At 41.3% G+C, this 21,170-nt stretch overlaps 3 protein-coding genes across 3 annotated transcripts in view; all 3 read left to right on the forward strand.

Moving 5' to 3' along the window:
- Positions 1-587: 587 nt before the first annotated feature.
- On the forward strand, positions 588-14,245 carry prpf6 (PRP6 pre-mRNA processing factor 6 homolog; the record flags this gene model as incomplete). Its single annotated transcript, XM_083919272.1, has 21 exons — positions 588-778; positions 1,457-1,616; positions 1,713-1,831; positions 1,944-2,022; positions 2,437-2,613; positions 3,117-3,230; positions 3,338-3,432; positions 3,793-3,949; positions 4,187-4,349; positions 5,437-5,555; positions 5,693-5,911; positions 7,111-7,233; positions 7,936-8,057; positions 8,227-8,365; positions 8,502-8,621; positions 9,612-9,788; positions 10,411-10,544; positions 10,877-10,968; positions 11,576-11,690; positions 11,822-11,948; positions 12,208-14,245. The coding sequence occupies 21 exons, from the start codon at positions 588-590 to the stop codon at positions 12,358-12,360; spliced, it is 2,895 nt and encodes a 964-aa protein (XP_083775398.1). The 3' UTR covers positions 12,361-14,245.
- A 658-nt stretch (positions 14,246-14,903) lies between these two features.
- Positions 14,904-16,753, forward strand: LOC310951844 (uncharacterized protein). The gene is made up of 5 exons (XM_083920284.1): positions 14,904-15,001; positions 15,293-15,429; positions 15,705-15,761; positions 15,954-16,094; positions 16,429-16,753. The coding sequence occupies exons 1-5, from the start codon at positions 14,917-14,919 to the stop codon at positions 16,561-16,563; spliced, it is 555 nt and encodes a 184-aa protein (XP_083776410.1). The 5' UTR covers positions 14,904-14,916; the 3' UTR covers positions 16,564-16,753.
- Positions 16,754-17,518: 765 nt separating this feature from the next.
- Positions 17,519-21,170, forward strand: part of aar2 (AAR2 splicing factor) — a 3,722-nt gene continuing 70 nt past the window's right edge. The window contains exons 1-3 of the mRNA XM_083920738.1: positions 17,519-18,643; positions 18,745-18,974; positions 19,844-21,170. The exon at positions 19,844-21,170 is cut by the window's right edge and continues 70 nt beyond it. Coding sequence (XP_083776864.1) covers positions 17,878-18,643; positions 18,745-18,974; positions 19,844-20,011 — 1,164 coding nt within the window. The 5' untranslated portion in view covers positions 17,519-17,877 and the 3' untranslated portion in view covers positions 20,012-21,170. The remainder of the gene's footprint in view (positions 18,644-18,744; positions 18,975-19,843) is intronic.

Raw genomic sequence — 21,170 nt, forward strand, 5'->3', positions numbered from 1 at the left:
CAGGGGCCACAGGCGGTCCTCAGAGTTGCTGCAGGGAGTCCACCAAATAGTTTCATAATCTTTCCAATGCAAAGATAAATTTGTGGAGGAAAAAAGGTAAATAAATTTACACTTGATAGGCTTCCTGGCTTATAGGCAAGGTAGCCATTGAGGTAGCCTTGCACAGATACAATTGAGATGAATGATTCAATGTGCCTTCCAAACATATGCTTAACATTTACATATGGTGTATAAATATAAGATAATAATGATCATTGTAATATCTTAGTATTGTATGCACCATACGAAGCTGTATGTATAGGCTTTAGACGCCCTTAGCTGTTAGGCCCAATTAAATATGCATCTCAATTTAATACAATATTTGTAGTAGGGGGTCCCTGCTTCGTCTCTCTTTCAACTAAGTGGGCCCTGGCCTAAAAAAACGTTGTAGACCCCTGTCATAAGAAAAGTGAAAATAAACAGAGCCCCGCCTCTCCCGTGGGGGCGCTGTGACAAACACCGACGGGCATTATCGCTGCTCGCTGCTTAACGGATGTGCGACTGTTGTTTATCCGGCAGTTAACCTCCTCCTCGTCGTGCAAGAAACGATGGCCAGCGCTGCAGCAAAACAAGGACCTAAAATTGTCTCCAAATCATCTGCGGGAGGCGCAGGAGGGGCGGCGGGGGTTGGCGGTGGACCCCCGATAATGCCCCTCGCCTCTCCGCTCATGGGAAAAAAGAAAAAGCCGTTTCTGGGGATGCCCGCTCCGCTGGGCTACGTCCCCGGTCTGGGTAGAGGGTAAGCTAACGTGCCTAGCTAGCTTGCTATCTGTCCATTGGATGATGAGTTTTGGATAAAGGCTCAACAAGCTTAAGTGGAAATACATCGTAACAACCCTTGATGTTACATTCGTTATATTTAAACACATAACTAGTTAAATGAACGAAGACATTTTCCCGGAATTAATGGCTGCATTTGATGTCCTCTCTTTTGTAATGCCAGATGGACCAAAGTAAAAAAAGTAGAGTACAGGGTTCGTACGGGTGTTGGACATCCTTGGAAACACTTGAATTTTAGTGTGGTGTTTTCAAGGTTGGAACCGTTTGAAATGTATGTTATATTGAATATATGATAACACAGAGAAAAGAAGATATCCATATTTGAGAGACACAAAAGATAATTTTCCGACATTTTTACATGAAAAATGACTTTTCTTGATTAAGAGATGAACAAAATAGCTGGTGACTATATTTCTGTTAGTTAGTTTTCCTTTCATTCTTCGTCCTTTAGAAAGCTGTCTCAAGACATCATGCTGGTTATTTATATGACAATAACATCCATTTTAATGTGATGAACAAGTGCAATAATTAGCAAATAAATTGCAATAATAAGTATACTGAATACTGAGTATTGTACTGTATAAAATATTTAGTATGTGTCTTTGTTTCAAATTTAAATTGAATTGTTCCTCTTTAGTGCGACTGGTTTCACCACCCGATCTGATATCGGTCCTGCTCGTGATGCCAACGACCCAGTGGATGACCGGCATGCACCTCCAGGCAAGAGGACAGTTGGGGACCAAATGAAAAAGAACGATGATGATGATGAAGATCTGAATGACACAAACTATGATGAGGTGCTTATAATTGGACTTGCACTAACACTCAAGATTTAAATTTGACCATTTCTTCTGTCACTCTAATCACATTATGATTTGGGTTTTTTTCTGCAGTTTAATGGATACGCAGGCAGCTTGTTCTCCAGTGGCCCCTATGAGAAGGACGATGAGGAAGCAGACGCTATATATGCAGCACTGGACAAGAGGATGGATGAAAGGCGCAAAGAAAGAAGGTTAATAAAAGTCTATTTCCCACCTGAGTGTTGGGGAACAAGCATATCATTCCCATGTTGAGCACATACTACATGCAATTGTAATTTTAAATGCAGTCCTGTTTATTTTCAGGGAGCTGAGAGAAAAGGAAGAAATCGAGAAATACCGTATGGAGCGACCCAAAATCCAGCAGCAGTTTTCAGATCTAAAGGTACAGAACTGCACATGATTCCCCGAACTGTTGCCTTTCTCTTCCACCTGTGATCACATTGAATTTTACTTAACTGTCCTCTTACATCTGTCTTTTAATATTTCAATATTACTGAAAATTGTAATCACTTTTTTTGTACAACACGCTGCCATACATTTGTTACAAAGAAGCCATGTGTCTCTTTACTGAATAAAAAAAGGGAGATGAAAGCTACACACTGATATTCTTTTGAATTGTTTTCATTTTGAATTTTATGGATCAACCTTTCAACACATCTTGCCTTTATTACACTTATGGGCTGACTAAAAGAGCTTTCCTATGATCAGATACATTTCAACAACATGGCTGACAATTCAAGTTGATTCCCATCTCACTTTTATCATTTTTGATTCAATTTTTTTCATATCTTTGCAGAGGAAGTTGGCAGAGGTGTCAGAGGAGGAGTGGCTGAGTATTCCTGAGGTGGGAGATGCCAGGAATAAGCGCCAGAGAAACCCCCGCTATGAGAAACTCACGCCTGTCCCAGACAGCTTTTTCTCCAAACACCTGCAGACGGGAGAGAACCACACCACTGTTGACCCTCTACAAGGGGTCAGTACACATATACCAACACTGATTCACATACTGCAGACATTCACATGAACAACACATCACTAAATCACATGTTGTAGTTTTAACCTGTACCAGCAGGAGTCAGGATATGTCACTGGAAACAAGAAAATCACTTAACTGTGCAACTAATGAGGCTTGCAAACACTCCTGTTTTCCATGCAGTCATGTAATCTCAGTGGACCTCTGTGCAAAAAAAAAGCTTGATTGTCAACATTATGTGGTGTTTCTGTTTTTTGCCATGTACATATTGCATTCTCAAATTTAACATTATTCCCATGATTTAACTACACACATAGTTCCGCCCTGCAGCATAGGAGTGCCTTGCTAACACTTAGAATGGTCACAAGTATCATTTACAGTGCTAAGAAACGTGTCATATGATCTAGGCCTATGTTTCATAAACATTTTCATCCTGCTGCAACAAAATTCTCCTATAAAATAATGTGTATAATGCTCCTATCACGTCTTTTTCTCACAACTAGCTGGGAGGTCTGAACACACCTTACCCTGGAAGCATGACACCAGGGACTGGAGAGCTAGACATGAGGAAAATCGGTCAGGCCAGGAACACACTCATGGATATGAGGCTCAGTCAGGTAACTAATGGTCATCCTTTATCCATTCTTACTTTTAATATTGATACTGTCGATACACAGGATTTAGTGTTTTCCCTCACCTGTGTTGACCTTTTCTCAATCTTCAGGTGTCTGACTCAGTGAGCGGACAGACAGTGGTGGATCCGAAGGGATACCTGACAGATCTCAACTCCATGATCCCCACACATGGAGGAGACATCAGGTAGAGAGTCGAGTTACACTGGTGACAAGAGAAGTTCCCAGGGTGTATTTGTGTTTGTACTAGGAATGGGCGCGAGTATTCGTTTCCTCGAGTAGTCCTCGTTTCAAATGAACCCGATTGGGAAACAACAGCACTCAAATTTCTTTGTATGCGCGTGTGTGTAGCACCTCTTGCTTCTGCGTTTGACCCAAGACACAAAAACCGTTGATTTTTGGAACCAGTGCTTTGTCTCATCGTCCGAGAGGAATTGTGTGACCTACATGATGGGGTTACTGCGTGCGTGCGCATGTGCATGTGCATGCGTGTGTCTTTCTGTCTGTCTGTCTGACTGTCTGTGTATCTTTGGTTCCCCATGTCCAGTGACATCAAGAAGGCCCGTTTGCTTCTGAAATCAGTGAGGGAGACCAATCCTCATCATCCGCCTGCCTGGATTGCCTCTGCCAGGCTGGAGGAGGTGACCGGAAAACTGCAGGTGGCCAGGAACCTGATCATGAAAGGCACAGAGATGTGTCCTAAGGTAACGGATGGCAGTATATTGATCTTTTAAAGGCCTAAGGACACGTGCAAATTGCTATGTGTCATTAGCTCATCCATGTTTAGTGGAAGAAGCCTATAACAACACCTATAACATCAATGATCTGTAACAGACCTTTCACCCTGCTTTGTCAGCTGTTAAATGACATGGTAGCACTGTCCAGTGCGGGCAACAGTCATTGCCCTCCTGTTGATGTCAGCACCTCTCTTTGCCCACCAGAGTGAGGATGTGTGGCTGGAAGCAGCAAGGCTCCAGCCCGGCGACACAGCCAAGGCCGTGGTAGCCCAGGCTGTCCGTCATCTGCCACAGTCCGTCCGTATCTACATCAGAGCTGCAGAGCTGGAGACGGACATCAGGGCCAAGAAAAGAGTTCTCAGGAAGGGTAAGGCTCCCAGATAATCTAAATTTTTTATATATGCCTATCCCTAGTTTTTGTTTGTGTGCGTGTGTATACATACATACATATAATTTCTGCTATGAAATTATCTTATTATCTTATAAAAGCACTCACTTAGACAGCCCTTCCCTGTACACATAAAGGTTTCACAAGGGTTACATTTGGCAGCTGTAGTTCTGGCTTGCTGTCAAGGCCAGGCACCCTATTAGAACCACAATGTCAATACACACACACACACACACACACACACACACACACACACACACACACACACACACACACACACACACACACACACACACACACACACACACACACACACACACACACACACACACACACACACACACACACACACACACACACACACACACACACACACCAATATTTCCCAGCAGCATACCCCACTGACAGAGATTGATATGGAGCTTCCTCTGTGGAAGAGCTCACTCCGCCTCTACATGTTCAGTTGCCTCTGCTCTTCTTTTCTCCATTACATACACAACACTCTGCCTTCAGACTCAAACACGATTTAACGACTATTGAAGAAATTCTGTTTGTTGTTTTTTTAAATTGCTTGGGTGTTCCTTGAAATCTGTGAGTGTCTCCATTTCCACTGTATATAATGTGTTGCCAGTGCAAATATACTTGTGTCTGTGTATTTCAGCATTAAAATGTTTGCCTGTAATGGTAAGCTCCAAGGATATACATTTTTGGACTGTTATTTTGTTGCCTTGGTAAATGGACTTGTACCTGTATAGTGTCTTTCTAGTCCTCCGATCACTCAAAGCACTTTTACATTACTTGCCACATTGACCCTTTCACACAAACATTCATACATTGATGGCAGAGGCTGCCATGCAAGGTACCGCCTGCTCATCAGGATCTAATATAACCATTCAGACGCAAATTCAGACACACATTTACACACCAATGGCACAGCCTTTTGGAGCAATATGCAGTTCAGTGTCTTGTCCAAGGACCTAGGAGCACATCCCTCACATACTGTAAATCCCTCAAAATAAAAGTGTTAATAAAGGATTTAACAGTTATGTAATTGTTACCCATGTAGCCCTGGAGAATGTGTCCAAGTCAGTTCGACTGTGGAAGACCGCCGTTGAGTTGGAGGAGCCAGAGGATGCCAGGATCATGCTTAGCAGAGCTGTGGAGTGTTGCCCTACTAGTGTGGAGGTACGCTTAGCTGTTGTTTAATTTTTGTTCCCCCAATACGATTAATTGCATATATGACTAACAGGATGCCACAAATTGCATTGCAACATATGGAACATTGCACCTACCGCTAAACAATTTCTGTCTGTCCTCTCCAGCTGTGGCTGGCACTGGCCCGGTTAGAGACATACGAGAATGCACGTCGTGTCCTGAACAAAGCCAGAGAGAACATCCCCACCGATCGCCACATCTGGATTACTGCTGCTAAGTTAGAGGAGGCCAATAGTAACACTCAGATGGTGGACAAGATCATTGACAGAGCTATCACTTCTCTACGTGCCAACGGCGTGGAGATCAACAGAGAGCAGTGGATACAGGTGTGTTCCAGCGGTTTTGTGGTTACAGTGAGATCAGAGAGAGGCATATATACTTATATACTTTTGATTAACAGCTTTAAACTATTCAAAATTTTAAGCTATTAAAATTTTCACTGTTTTGGTCTTTCAACAAGAAGGCTAACGCTGAACAAGAAGTAGTTCTATGTTAAAGGGATACTTTACCCATTTCGTTCAATTGTGTTCAGATAATCAGTGTTTGTCCTCTCTCCATGGGGGAAGTCTTCACGAAACAGAGTACAGCGGCCCACTGAATAACACATTTCTCCAAAGAGAGAGGCCAAACACCGTTCAGCTGAACACAATGCCCACATTGTCTTGACACAGACCTGGATTAAAATCCGCAAAATATCTCTTTTTTTCTCTTGTTTTTCAATGTATGCTACTATATCAGTAACGTCCTATAGTTGCAATTATGATCTGCAGATGAAACAACACTGGGATTGTTTCATCTAGGTCATAAACACTCTAAGCATAACCTGTAAATTATAAGGTCAAGAAATGCCAACCCTGGTGTTGAGGGAGGAGAGACTGCATCATGTGTGTGTCAGCTTTGATAGCATGCCAGCATACTTAAGTAAAGCTGCCCTCAGGTATTTCATCTGGCTGCAACAGAATACAAGCTTGCACTGTGACTGACATTTTGTTTAGTGCAGCTCACAGTTTTGCAATCATAGCCTTTCGCTGCAATAGCTTTTTTGTCCTTCACTACCTAGCTTTTTCTACCTCTGGCAAAGTATGTGGTTCTTGTTGTAGTTTATCGAGGCCATTTGCCAATACACTCATCGCAACAAGGACATTAATGGGACAGGATTTGTCAAGTCTTCAAAGAATCATTTTGTCTATGGAGCATTGGGATCCTGAGCTAGTACTTTGTTCTGTCGACAAGAATCCTCTGCAGAAAAGACCTCTCATAAAAGACTGATTATCTTTTAACTTTAAATCATCTATGTTGATATTGATCCGCAATTTAGGTACATGGGGGTTTCTGGTCTCAGGGGTAGAAGACATTTTTCTCGAACACTTTAAATGTGTATTTATCTCTAATATAAATCACTCCGCCATTGCTCTGCATTTACTGACTATTGGGGTCAGTGGTTCATGCCTTAACTGTTTTGCATTCCCATTCCATAAACCACCCACAAATGTTTTCCTCCTAAATGTTTCATCTTGTCCTGCAGGATGCAGAGGAGTGTGACAAAGCAGGCAGTGTGGCTACGTGCCAGGCTGTGATAAGGGCCGTCATAGGGATTGGCATTGAGGAGGAGGACCGCAAACACACCTGGATGGAGGATGCAGATAGTGTGAGTACTAGGGATGTCACAGTATGAGTTTTTGATATCACGATTATTGTCAGAGGAATTATCAGTTTCACAATTGTTAATCAGGGAATTTATTATTCAACACTATAAAGGGACAAAAACCACACAAGCATTTTTGATTCAAACACCAGACCTTGTTGCACACAAGCATTTTTTTGGTTCCGTCCTGCAAAAAAAACATGCAAGCCTTTATATATAAAATAGAGGCTTGTAGAACTGGAGTTACATCCAGGTAACTAATATCCCTACAAGTTTCAGAAAGTAAACAGTGACACGTTGTGAACTACTCCGACCGAGTTTAAACTGTTTTGTTCCAGTTATTTCCCTCTGACATTTCACAGCTCCTTTCTCAACGCTTTAGGCGAGTGGCTTTACAACGCTCACACATACACACTTGTTACATGTCTCATGAGGAGATTTCACAGTGTGACTCGTGGGATTGATTTTCACAGGGCAACAATGCAGGAATCTAGATACTGTAGCTTCTGCAATTCTTACACTTATGAAACCGCAATGTTATGTAACTGCAGTTATGTCAAAAGCGGTTAATCCAGACATCGCTAGTGAGTCGAATATATCAGGGTTTTTTTTACACAGACCACACTCAGACCCTGACAGAGGGGTCATTCACGTATTAATTTCTCTGTCAGCGTTTCACTAAGATGCTTGTCTGTTGTGTTTCAGTGTGTGTCCCATGGAGCGCTGGAGTGTGCCAGGGCCATCTATGCCCATGCTCTGCAGGTGTTCCCCAGTAAAAAAAGTGTCTGGCTTAGAGCTGCCTACTTTGAGAAAAATAATGGCACCAGGTAACCCGATTTTATAACAAATTGCAGTAGTTACAAGCTGACTTCATTACTTCACATCTTTATTTGTAAATGTTTTAAGTGTCCGTCTTTAACATTGTGCTCTCGTGTGCTTAATCAACCGTCGCTGTGCTCCCCCCCTTACTCTACTACGTCTCGTTGCATCTGTCAGGGAGTCTTTGGAGGCCCTGCTCCAAAGAGCGGTGGCTCATTGTCCCAAGGCAGAGGTCCTGTGGCTGATGGGGGCAAAGTCCAAGTGGCTGGCTGAGGATGTACCTGCTGCCAGAAGTATCCTTGCGCTGGCCTTCCAGGTGATGATGATTTTTTTTTTGCAAACTTTAACTTGTTCACTTCGTATCCTTGTAAGCTTGTGTCTAACCCCCTTCCTGCTTCTCCCCCTCACACCCTCCCACTCTATCTCTCTTTTTTTTTTATTGTCCTCACTAGGCTAACCCAAACAGTGAAGAGATCTGGCTGGCTGCTGTCAAGCTGGAGTCTGAGAATAACGAGTATGAAAGAGCCCGTCGACTGCTGGCCAAGGCCCGCAGCAGTGCCCCGACAGCCAGGGTAAGTGTGTGATTGAGAATTCCCTATTTCAAACTCTCCTGAGGATCCAGTAGAAATCTGCACCAATGCACTGATCTGCTGGATAAAAAATTGAAATTGGTCTCCCCAATTAGGTTTTTAATACAACAGTGTCACTCAAAACCACCCTGTCCTATCACATGGTGTTTATTAGTTCATAATACAGACAGAAAAGAGATTTTCAACAAAAGAATGGGTACTTTCCTCAGAAGATTGATAGAATAAACACACATTGCTTGTGTATTTAACCTGTTCTGTACTTTTACACTCTAACAGCCCTTCTGTGACCCTCTGTACCAGTACAGACAGTTTGTTTTTCATTATGCAATGCTGGTATGAATAGAGCTGTGACCCATGTTTTAGGGGTGGCTTGATTATCAGGTTCTATTCTTCTTGCCTTTTGAGTTAATAGTTAATGATGCATCATACTTGAGATATCTACAAAACATGCTGCCTTACTCAGGTTAAGGCTTGCCATGTTTGTACACCTCAAAACAGTCAGCACCTCTCAGGTTGACAGATGCTGTCGGCAGTGCTCTTAAACTATCACTCTCTCTTATCAGGTGACCTGGCTACACCCCCTTTACTGTAGTTAGCTAGTATATTCGCTGACAGATATGACTGAAAGATCCTGCTTTAATTTAGGCTGTATCCTGTCAGATAAGACCACTGCTTAGTATTAATGAAGCAGCATTTAGGCTATGCCCGAGAAAGTTGGTATTTGATACAGTTGAAAGCCGGAATGGTATTTTCATTGCATAATTAGGGCTATAATATAAATTATTTTTCCAATGTAAATTCACATTAGGGCCAGCATAGGACAAGCCCAGGGTAATTTGAAAGGGGGGGTTCATGGGCCCTGTCCTAACATATTTCTCCGACTGAAAAGCCTGTTTGTGTATGTGTGTATATATATATATTATTATTATTATTTTATTTTATTTATTTTTTTCCCTTCCTCTATCTCTACAGGTATTTATGAAATCAGTGAAGTTGGAGTGGGTGTTGGGGAACATAGAAGCTGCCCAGGAGTTGTGCACCGAGGCCCTGAAACACTACGAGGATTTCCCCAAACTTTGGATGATGAGAGGCCAGATAGAGGAGCAGTGTGAAAACATGGATAAGGCCAGAGAGGCCTACAACCAAGGGGTGAGGAGAGGGAAGTGTTTGTGACATGTTTTGTTTTTAGTTATTATAATATCCATAAAGGCAAGGGGACCAATGGAGTTGGACTTTAAAGTCCCCGTGGAATGGAAGTTGGAGTGTCTTTACTGTGATGGAAGCAGCACACGCAGATAAACGGCACCGACACCAGGGCCCAGGGCTCCTTGCCAACAACAATCTACTCTACTGCACACCTGCTGCCACAGAGTCAGCTGAAAGCCTCCTTGAATTTTACTTCAGCCACATTGTTTTGGAAATGTAAACTTTGAATACATAAGTAACCCCATTCTGTCTTTGCACACTGATCCAGATCAACACACATGTTTCTCTATTAGCTACTACAACTATGACCACGAGTCGACTCACAAACAGTTTTATGTGACTGCTGTGACTAGCGAGTCGCCCAAAGTTTAATTTGATTTGATTTAATTTATTTTTGTAAACACCCGTGTGGTGGATGAATCATCAAACATTTGAAACTGTTTTACTTGGTTTTATGGAAAGATGGAGGACAGGGATTTCATGTAAAATGACTCTGGAACTATTGATGTGTTTTTTTTAACATATATTTTGCATATCTCAATAAATGACTTGTTTGCTGCTTTAGTTGAAAAAGTGTCCCCACTCGGTGGGCCTGTGGTTGCTGCTGTCTCGTCTTGAAGAGAGAGTGGGACAACTGACCAGAGCCAGAGCAATCCTGGAGAAGGCACGACTCAAAAACCCCCAGAGCCCCGAGCTATGGTGAGAACATGTATAACTAAGAAAATATGTCACTTGAATGCAAAAGCAGAACAATGTCTGCAGAAGAGTTTAAAAGTATAATGTGTCACCTCTGTAGACATGAATGTCTGTGCTCAAAGCAAATTTTATTTGCATGCGGAGCTATTAGAAGCATTTACTGGCTCTCAAATGGCTCTCCTCTTTTCCCTTGTTTATGCTTTTTCACCATGTATTAAAAAAACTTTTATAATTACAGCACAGCAATCAAAACTGAGATTGATGTACAGAAATTATGAAATGAAAGTGACACACGTAAATCTGTGCCTCTACATTTGTGTCATCATATTAACCAGGTTAGAGTCAGTCAGGCTTGAGTTCCGGGCGGGACTGAAGAACATCGCCAACACACTGATGGCCAAAGCCCTGCAGGAGTGCCCCAACTCAGGTGAGAATCTTCCTGCCGTTCAGGGAAGACCACTTCTCTAAACACAGCCTGGTTTAGAGGTCTAAAAAGTACCAGGCCTCAAAAGTAAATAAATATGAGATTGTGAGGTCTTTATTTCAATAGTAAACTTGTTTTTCTCTAATTTCTCTGAATCATGTTTTTCAAATCAAGTTGTTTTCTATCCAAAGCAAAGCTAATGTTTACCTCTGTATTATCTCAACATACTTTATTTTATTATACTTGCAGCAACCACCTGGTTGGAGTAAATCTATTCAACATAAACCTGACTTCCATTTATTTAACTGTCATAAACAATTGTAGAGAGGAATCAAAATTGCACATGATCTCTTTGTCACAGTATAAACGGTTGCAAGGCAACAGATGCAGTACCTTGTTTATGTTCCATAGTCTTTTAATGTATTGCGGAATAATTTCTAGAAAAAAAATTCTGTATATAGATGCGAATGTTTATATTGTAAACAGTATTCCTATAGTCCAGATTGCAGATTAGACTGTAATACGCAAAATGTGTTTTTTACAATCACTTCCTCTGTGTCTGTAATCTCAAATTCTCTATTTCACCTTGCTCCTGTTTCCTTCCTACAAGGCATCCTGTGGGCTGAGGCAGTGTTTTTGGAGGCCAGGCCCCAGAGGAAGACTAAGAGTGTGGATGCTTTGAAGAAGTGTGAACATGATCCCCATGTCTTGCTCGCTGTAGCCAAGTATGACAGAAACTTTTCACAGTTTTCCACTCTTTCTCAATAATAAGTGCTCTTTTTCTCTGCAAAATTCAGCAAACCTTTAGGCATTTATTTGTATTAATTTCAAATGCATTCTTGTTCCCACATTTTAGGTTGTTCTGGAGTGAGCGCAAGATCACCAAAGCCAGAGAGTGGTTCCTGAGGACAGTAAAGATTGAGCCTGACCTGGGAGACGCTTGGGCTCTCTTCTACAAGTTTGAGCAGCAGCATGGCACAGAGGTAAGGATCTGGGTATGGGTATCAGACTTGACTTGGTGTGAATGATCCCATTAACATTGGAATGACTAAATCCTGTCAGGCTCAGATGGTGTCCCTTTAACAGAGAATAAGTGCATTCAGATGCAAGATCAGTTAATGTAGCTTAGTTGATCAAGTAATAAGAGCTATGACTTCACTGAACAGGTAATGTTCCCATTGTATCATTTACCACTAAAAAAAACGGTGCTTTATCTAACATCTCTTGGTTTGCGTCCATCAGGAACAGCAAGAAGAAGTGCGAAAGCGAGGCGAGAATGCGGAGCCCCGTCATGGAGAGCTGTGGTGTGCCGAGTCCAAACACGTCCTGAACTGGCAGAAGAAGACAGGAGAGATATTAGCAGAGGTAGCCAGCAAGATCAAGAACACATTCTGAGACTTTGGAAATTTGGACTGAAAACATCCAGAGGACTTTGGCAGTCACCAGTCTAGCAAGAAACAGCTATGGACATGCTCACCTACTGTTTTTCTACCAGGACTTGCCCATCTGCGGCATATATAAAGTATTCACACATGCCCCCTTACCTTTTTCAGGTTTTATTGTTTTCACAAAATGAATAACAGTTTGTATACTTATCAACAGAGAATGATCATTTAATGTCGAAGTGAAAACAAAATACCAATATAAAACTCTTAATCCTTAATTACCCTCTTCAAGTAGTCTCGCTCACCAGGTGTACAGTGCTGGGATAAACTCTGACATGTCAGGCCCCTTCCGCTATCTCTGCTAACTGTTTTACAAGGGCACTGTCCCCTTAGCTCTGCCCAAGACGATTGTGATTGGTTTAAAGAAATACCAAGTCAGAAATTTTGTTTCCCCTTTCCCAGAATGATAAGCCAGTGTAGCCAGACCATACTCCAGTGCTGACACAGCACTGTGGAAATAGGTGTGATTATGCAAGACAACTCTTCAATTGAATAAGTAGAAGCAACAGTAGTTGGATGACTTTGACTTGGCCACTCCTGCAGTCATTTTACTCATAGAATCCCAACAGTATGGGTTTGCCTCCATCACTTAATGGCTGGTGGGTTTCTGGTCATGTGGATTGTTTTGTTTACTCAAATTTAGTTAAGTATAAACATGAAAAGGTTTAATTTTGGTCTCATTAGACCACACAACTGTCTTCACTTTTGTTTGAGCCTACCACATGCCTTGTAGCAAACACTAGCTCAGATGTTACTCTACTGGCAAGCAGTTTGCTTCACCTTGCAACACCCGGTGAATCACCCGGGCAACAGTTGTTTTTAATAGTTCTCTGAAAGAGAAACACACCTACTCTACTGAGGTGCTGGCTTAATTCATGAATCTGTAAATCAATCGTTAGCAGAATTTCTAAAGGCAGCATGTTGATTTATGAATTAAATGATTGCACCAGTTATGAATAGGCAGCTCAGCTTTGAAACCCTGTATCTCCTCAGTTATGCTCTGCATATTGAGCATCTTAGAAATGGTAATGCCCAGTAACGTTTTGTTATACGGACCCAGCCATGACCACTCATGTGAAATACATGTTTCCTAGTCTCTCTTGTTTGGCAATGCTGTCGGTCCATGTGGCTGCCATATCAGCCAGGTATAGGCCAGTTATGTTTGCAAAGTTAAAATTGAGTAAAAACCATGCTCAACCAGCACTGTGCCAGTCAGGTTTTGGAGTTGCCCCCTTGTCAGTCATTGATTACACACAGGTAACCTCTATGCAACATTTATTGTGAATACTAATAATAAGTGGTTGCACCAGTAATGGTGTAGGTGTGTCATAGTAAAGGGGGTTACAAGTTCAGATGCAATCTGTTATTTTGCTTTAAATGTGTGCTAAATTAGGATGAATGTTTTGATTTCACTTTTATATTAGTCTATTTCTCTGCTGATCAGTGTCAAAGTTCTAATTTCAGTCAATGTGGTTGTGAAACTTTCAAACAAACCTCAACTTTAAATAGATAGTTTAGGAGAGAAATGCACAAAACACACACAGGCTGACTCCAACTTTACATTATGTTTGAATTAAAATCGTTAGGTATCTGGTGATCAATTGTTACTGTCAAAACCTGTTTGTTAAAAGAATATCCCAACATCTTATTTTTGAGGAATGTTATTTCAATGTCCAGATTTGACTGTCTGTTGAGCAGTTGTATATAAACTCTTTGTCAGGGATTATTACATGATTTGTCATGTTGTAGTAGTGATCGGCTTTTTTTTTCTACAAAGCTTGCTAGAAATGTGTTTTAATACTTTGCAGGCATCCAATAAACAAAATCACAGTTTATTGCACAATTTCCTGTTTGACCCAAACATGTCCTGTTATACAATGCTTTATTGTGAGTAAATGTCAGAGCTAATTCTGAGTGCACACAATTAGATTCTTGGTGAGATGTGTTTTCCCTGACATTGCAGTCTGAAGAGTTGTACCCGTCCTAATCCTCCCATGCAGTTCCTATGCATGGTCAGCATTTTGGTTGCTGTGTATGGGGTTTCATTGTAACCAAACTATCGTTACCTAACCGGTTTGGATCACTGTGTTATGTATGTAAACATCATAACCATTAAGCGAAGTTTCATTTTCCACTCCAACTTCAGCCACCCACTGCGGACATGTATGCCCGAACAGGGCTTTGAACAAAAACACGCACCAAATCAAACCCGTTCTTCGCACCACTCCTCCTCGCTATCACGTCTTTCCAACGAAACCGAAAGGATGAAGGCAAGTGATTGATTGCAGAAGTTGTCTTCGACTTGATCGGACTGGGGTTTTGTGAAATCCTAAGCCCAGCGTCAGCAATCCATGACGGGGAAAGAAATTGGAGCAGCATTGACTTTGGTGGTGGTCCACATCAGAAGTCTACCCGCCACCGTGTTTAACCTATCCACCTGAGGAAGTGTAAAAATACTGGGGTGGGGTGGGGGGGGGGATGTTTTATTGACAATGAGCGCCGCCGGATGAGAAGTGACTCCTTGGATCTCCCTGCTGCTGGTGGAGATGGCTTTGCTTGTCTGAAGATCCTGCAGCAGAACATGATAAATGGTAAGTGCGGTTTCAACATCTGGTGCTTATTTTACGCAGTAGATGAGACGAGCTGGTGCGCATGAAGGACGTGCACACCGCTGTGTTTTAATTGGGACTACTGTAAATGGCCATTGGTCACTTGGGCATGATGTGGCTGGAAACCGACGGGTGCTTTAACGCAGGAGCTGTGGCGCACTGTGCGTCCGAGCAGGAGCCAACTGAACATTGATTTATGTTTGTATTTCTCATTCTGGAATTGACCTTTTCTTTGCATAAAGGGCTATGTGTCAACGCCTCTTTCATTTATAGTGTCTGACCGGAACTCTGTCCTGTTGGTTCTCTTGTTGGCCCTCTTGTTGGCCGACGCTTGTGGTAAACGTAGATGTAACTACAGAGAAATCCTGGGCTCCTACAGAGAGGTCATCCTTGTTGAGCTACAGAATCTGGTATGGGGACATTGTTGCTTATGTGTCTTTGTGGTTCTGTGCACCTTATTTATTATTATTATTATTATTATTATTATTATTATTATTATTATTATTATTATTATTATTATTATTATTGTTATTATTATTATTATTGTTGTTGTTATGATGAGTAATTGGTCGACATGTCAGTTTATTCGAGTCAGCTGTAATATAACATGTGGGAGCAATGCTTGGATGGATTTTTTTTAAATAAATCCATATTTGCTTGTTGTTTTTTTTCTTTGTTTTTGCAGAATTTGACTGGCTCATTAAGCACCTCTAAAGTCAGAGACCCATGTCCTTCAGGAAAGGTAAATGGCACAGCAGTATGTTCACTTTCAGCACCATGGACAGGGTAATAATGACTCAACAATTTGCTAATTTGGTAAATGCAAAAGAAAAAAAATCCCTCAATGTAATAACAAAGTGTAACTTCAATTTGGTGAGATGGGCTACTTTAAATGCTGTTTCGTTTTATTCTCTGGGTTACTGTCCTATGGCAGGCTCGTCGCATCCTGGTTTCCATCTATGGTATGACACAGCAAATGAGGTGTCAGAGGAGCAGCAAGCAGACGTCTGACCTGGAAAAGCCCCTGGAGAGCATGGAGCAGCTCATCCTTCACAACTGCAGCCCTGAATATCTGGTGAGTAGAAGGATTGTATTGAATGAATAAATCTATGGATTTTCCATTTTCTCACAATGAATATGAACACATCAAAGTGCCACCATCCCCACCATCACTTTCATACATAATATAAGAAACAAGTAAAAGGTTGGGCTAGGGAAAGGATTTATTTTTTCATTTATTTATTCTAAGGAGACCCGTATAGTCCTGTTTTGATGGTCCTGTTTTGATGGTCTGATCTTTACATGGCTACATAAACATCCTTATTGATGTGACCCTGAAAAGAACAGTATGGATGTAGATAAAGCCAATATTTTGCTGCATAACAATCCCACTGGTTGTATGCTTTCAGGGGAAGACAGACTCCTGTTCAGGGGTCCAGAAAATACGAAGAAAGAAGAGAAAGAGAATCCGGTTAATCAAAGTTATAAAGGCACTTATCACTTGTTGGCAGAAACTCCGGAGTGTCTTTATGCTCTCTAAGTAGGACATGTTGTGTCTGCCTGGTTCCTGTAGGCATGTGCTACTTCCAGGTGATTTCAAATCAAGTTTGACGCATCAAACAAAGGATATCACATGGTCAAAAGGCAGTTTTTCAAATGCAATATCACGAATGTTTACTGCTGTCAGGTTCTCAATATTTTTTGTGTTAAACTATACCAGACTCTGTATGTCAGCATTGCTCCTTGTATTATGGAATAGTTTTATAGTAACCACAGATAAGCTAAAAATATTCGCAATTCAAATACTTTCAGAATATGCACATTTTCCAAAGTTTCTCTTATTGTAACAGCCATTTTTGTCCTTGTTAGCCATAAGTCATCATATCCATTAAATGTTCTTCATTTATGTTTTTGAATATATGCAACATAATAAAACTTTTTCAACTTTAACATTTTTTGAGTCTAATTTATACTCGTATGAAGTTGTGATTCTTCTTCTTCTTATTATTATTATTATTATTATTATTATTATCAGTGATGGTGGTTATGTAATAGGTGTCATGTCAACTACAATAAAATTCATTACAAATATTTTTAAAAAACATGTATGTATTGACATAATCAGTGTACAACAACCGGACGGCTTACAACATATTACAAAAAATAAAGTACATATTAAAATAAAATAAAAGTAATGATAATAATAATAATAATAATAATAATAATAATAATAATAATAATAATCAATAAATATAATAATAATAATTAACCGATTAAAAATAAATATAACAAGACTTATACCACACATGATACAAAACAGTATTGTATTATAATCATACGCAATCCTGCATATGTTTGGTATATATTTAAAGTAAACATGGCCTAAAGTCGACCTTCTCGGTGAAACACATCATGCGGAACGCTTCTAATACAGCAGTGTTTCCGCCCGGAGCAGAAGATGTGTTGCACAGCGTCTACTGAACGATTTTCTGACGATACGAAACATCTATGGAGACATTAACAACCAGCTACTAAAGGTATCTTTGCGGGAAAATACGCCTCAGTCCGAACACATTTACACGAATGAACGTTCAAAACGTTATTTAAATGTTTTAGTTCCGTTATATTTTTCTCGCTTACGTCTTTTACAAACAGATAAACGGCTTCCACTCAAATATTTTTTAAAAGACGCATGCTTCTGTGTTAACTCAGTGTGTGTGATGCAGTACACACAGTAAGAGGATCCCTACTGAATGTTTTGAACATGAAAACACGGGCAGCAGCTGCAAACGAAGTTTAGCTCCTGTGTTTGAGGCAGAAACGTTAGATATAAAGTCAAGTAGCTCTCGACAGCAGACATGGCCAACAGCAACAGTGTCGACATGGATCCAGATGTTGCCCTGAGGCTGTTTGAGGAGGGAGCCACCCTGGTGCTGCAGGGTGTCCCTCGGGGTACAGAGCTGGGAATTGACTGCAAGAGTTGGCAGGTTGGTCCTCGCTTCAAGGGTGTGAAGATGATCCCCCCGGGCCTGCACTTCCTCCACTACTGCTCTGTCAACTCACCAAGCTGTGGAGGAGAAATTGGCCCAAAGACAGGCCTCTTCCTCACTCTCAAACCCAGAGACATCATGTTGGCCACGTGGGATCCCAAAGAAGAAGATCTGGATTTCTCAGCCTCTCAGAACGAAGAGGAGGTTAGCCGCATCAGGGCAAACTTACGAGACCTGGATCCTTACCTAGGGCCTTATCCATATGAAGTGATGAGGAAATGGGTGTCCCTCACTGACCGTCTGAGCGAGGAGGTGGCCAATAATTTACAGCCTCTTTCACGTCGGATATGTGCCTTCAGTGACGTCATCCCCGAGCTTCAGCTGAGACACACCAAAGACAGGGCAGAGCAGCCCAGGAATGACACAGCCTGTCAGAGCATGAAAGAGGGACTTGACAGGCTGCCCAGGATGAAGCAGAGGGAAGGGACGGAGTTGCGCTTCTCTGTTATTCCCGAGAAGAAATACCCTGTTGGGGCTACGCCGGCCGAGATCACAAAGTGCAGCCTGGACCAGAGTTATGCCCTGGAGACTGTGTTGGAGAAGAACCATGAGTTGCAGCCTCTTAACCTGCTGGGTATGTGTTAGATACAATTATGTTAGGTCATCAAAATAGCACATGATTACATTTCGTATTATATTAAAAGCTAACTACATTTCGTCTCTTCCCCCCCTCAGGTGAGCTGCAGTTTGCCTTTGTGTGTTTCCTGATTGGAAATGTATATGAGGGCTTTGAGCACTGGAAGAGTCTCCTAGCTCTGCTGTGCCGATCAGAGGAAGCGATGCGAAAGCGTAAGGAGCTCTATCTTGGGCTCATCGGCGTGCTTTACCACCAGCTCGGAGAAATCCCGCCTGACTTCTTCGTCGACATCGTGTCTCAAAGCAACTTCCTTACGTCCACACTGCAGGTAGATGCACAGCATCAGAAACCCATAAATGCTGGATAAAGATGATCTCAAAGTACGGACATATGAAAGAAACAACCATGTAGTGTCTGTCAGTGGAAGCTTTATCAGGATTAATACACACAACAATTTTTGTGAGCTCCATGTGAGACCAACATGTGAAAGAAGACCACCTGTGTTTAGACTAATCGGCCGTATAACTGTACCGTTGTGAATATATTTTACATCGGAAATTAGAAATTTATTAGGCAAGTTGAGTCTCAGTATTCCTCCACTGACCAGGAAAGTAACCAGGAAGGCACTTCAAAATTACACAGTGGAAGAAAATAATTAAAGAGCCTTTATTACAGTGGCTTTGTTATTAAAACGGCCAACATATTTCGAGTGTTGTAAGTCTTCCGTCAGGGTTTTAAACAAACAAGACAACATGAGTGCGCCCTCACCTATTTAACAGCATATGACCTGAGTACTAGCATGACAAGTGAAATGAAAATAATAGGAAAAAAAGATACAAACATGAAATGAAATTGCACAGACAAAAATCATTTCAGACATTATGTATATATTTTTTAAAAACATAATAGATGGAAAATAAAGCTTTATAAACTGTGAGGAAAATTAAGGATGCAGAGAGAAACACTGTAGAAATCTATATCCTCATTAAAGCCAGGATACTTTATGCATCCAGCCGATGGATCCAGAAAGCAGTATTCTGTCTCTACCCCTGACCAAAGGTTTGATGTGATCAGTGCCAGAACATCTGTCTTAACCTGTTAGGAGTTCCCAGGAGGTGGAAAATATTATCAGCACACACAGGATGTTCACATTTACAATTACAAATCAGAACATTGTTTGACTATTTTTCCTAACAGGACTTTTTCCAGTTTGCCAGTGGACCGGGGATGGACGGCACGCTGCGTAAGAGAGCAGAGAAGTTCAAAGCTCACCTGACCAAGAAGTTCCGCTGGGACTTTGATGTAGACTTGGACGACTGCGCTCCCGTAGTGGTGGAGCTGCCTGAAGGTGTTACAATGGACTGAGAATGGTATGGATTCAGTGTACATGCTGGGACCATAAGCAGGGGACAGGACTGAAATAACACTGGAGGAGAGCAGTGAAGATAGTATTTAACACCAGATCCAAAGGTTCTCAGAAGGCTTGGAGAAAGTAAAACCACTCTTAATTTCTGTAACATCAGTAGTCTTCTTAACAGTGTGTGTTGAGGGTGTTACATGTGGGCTGTACAACAACTTCTCATACATTTACACAGTTCATACCCCATTATCAACCATGGCAAAGCTGCAGTATACTTAATGTCTGTGGTGCCCTCTGGTGGTGGATTTCTCTAAGCTCAGCAAGTTGCCATGCATTGCCTCACAGTTTTAGAACCCAGTTGCAACACATTGATTGCCAAAACCACCTCCCTAGTTTTTTAACCTCACTTAAGATGGAGAGTTTATTAATGCCTATGCTAAGAATTATAAACTGCCATACACAGAGCTGTCATCTTCATCCATGACGGAGAACTTCCATGTTCCAGGAAATGCCACATAAAAACTGCATGGATAAAGACATTGGTAAATGTACCCTTTGGCGAATTACACCCATTTTCCCAATTCATGTTATTCCTATGGTCTAAGACAGTCCAAAAATATTAGTAAACACCAAGAACTCTCCCAAATTCAAAAACTAGTGTGCTAAAACTCAAATTTGTGTTTTCACAAGTATACAGTCTTGAACTGCTCCATAGACAATAAATTGGGAAACATGTTATAGATGACACTGAGAGCACCCATTCTGAATATATGGGTGCAATTTCTATTTCACAATTGACAAAACTACAATAAAGTAAAGCTCATTTGGATTTTAGAAAAAGAGAAAACTAAAGTAAAAAGTCTCCTGTTCATTATCTATGGAGCAGCTCCAGACTTTATACTTGATGACATCACAAGTTTGAAACTTCTCTGGTTTCTGGCTTTGAGACAGGGCAGCTCAACTTCACAAATATTGATTGAACTTTCCTAAACCATGGAAATAACATATTGGAGTATATTTCCCTTTATTTCCACCGGACCTTATAAGAATTCTAGATCTGCAGGATTTTGCTAGAAGTAAGAAACTTATAGTATTGTGTCTGGTGGTTCTATACCACTAAAAAAATAAATAATGCCTTATGTCGATAAATACTTTTTGTTGCCA

Source organism: Echiichthys vipera (assembly GCF_963691815.1).
Source record: "Echiichthys vipera genome assembly, chromosome: 9".
NCBI lineage: Eukaryota > Metazoa > Chordata > Actinopteri > Perciformes > Trachinidae > Echiichthys > Echiichthys vipera.

Bases quoted from the DNA above. Each gene is read 5' to 3' on its own strand.
- LOC310951844 (XM_083920284.1), top strand. From the start codon at position 14,917: ATGAGAAGTGACTCCTTGGATCTCCCTGCTGCTGGTGGAGATGGCTTT. The intron at 15,002-15,292 runs GTAAGTGCGGTT...TTTCATTTATAG, and splicing joins GCAGCAGAACATGATAAATG to TGTCTGACCGGAACTCTGTC. The intron at 15,430-15,704 runs GTATGGGGACAT...TTGTTTTTGCAG, and splicing joins TTGTTGAGCTACAGAATCTG to AATTTGACTGGCTCATTAAG.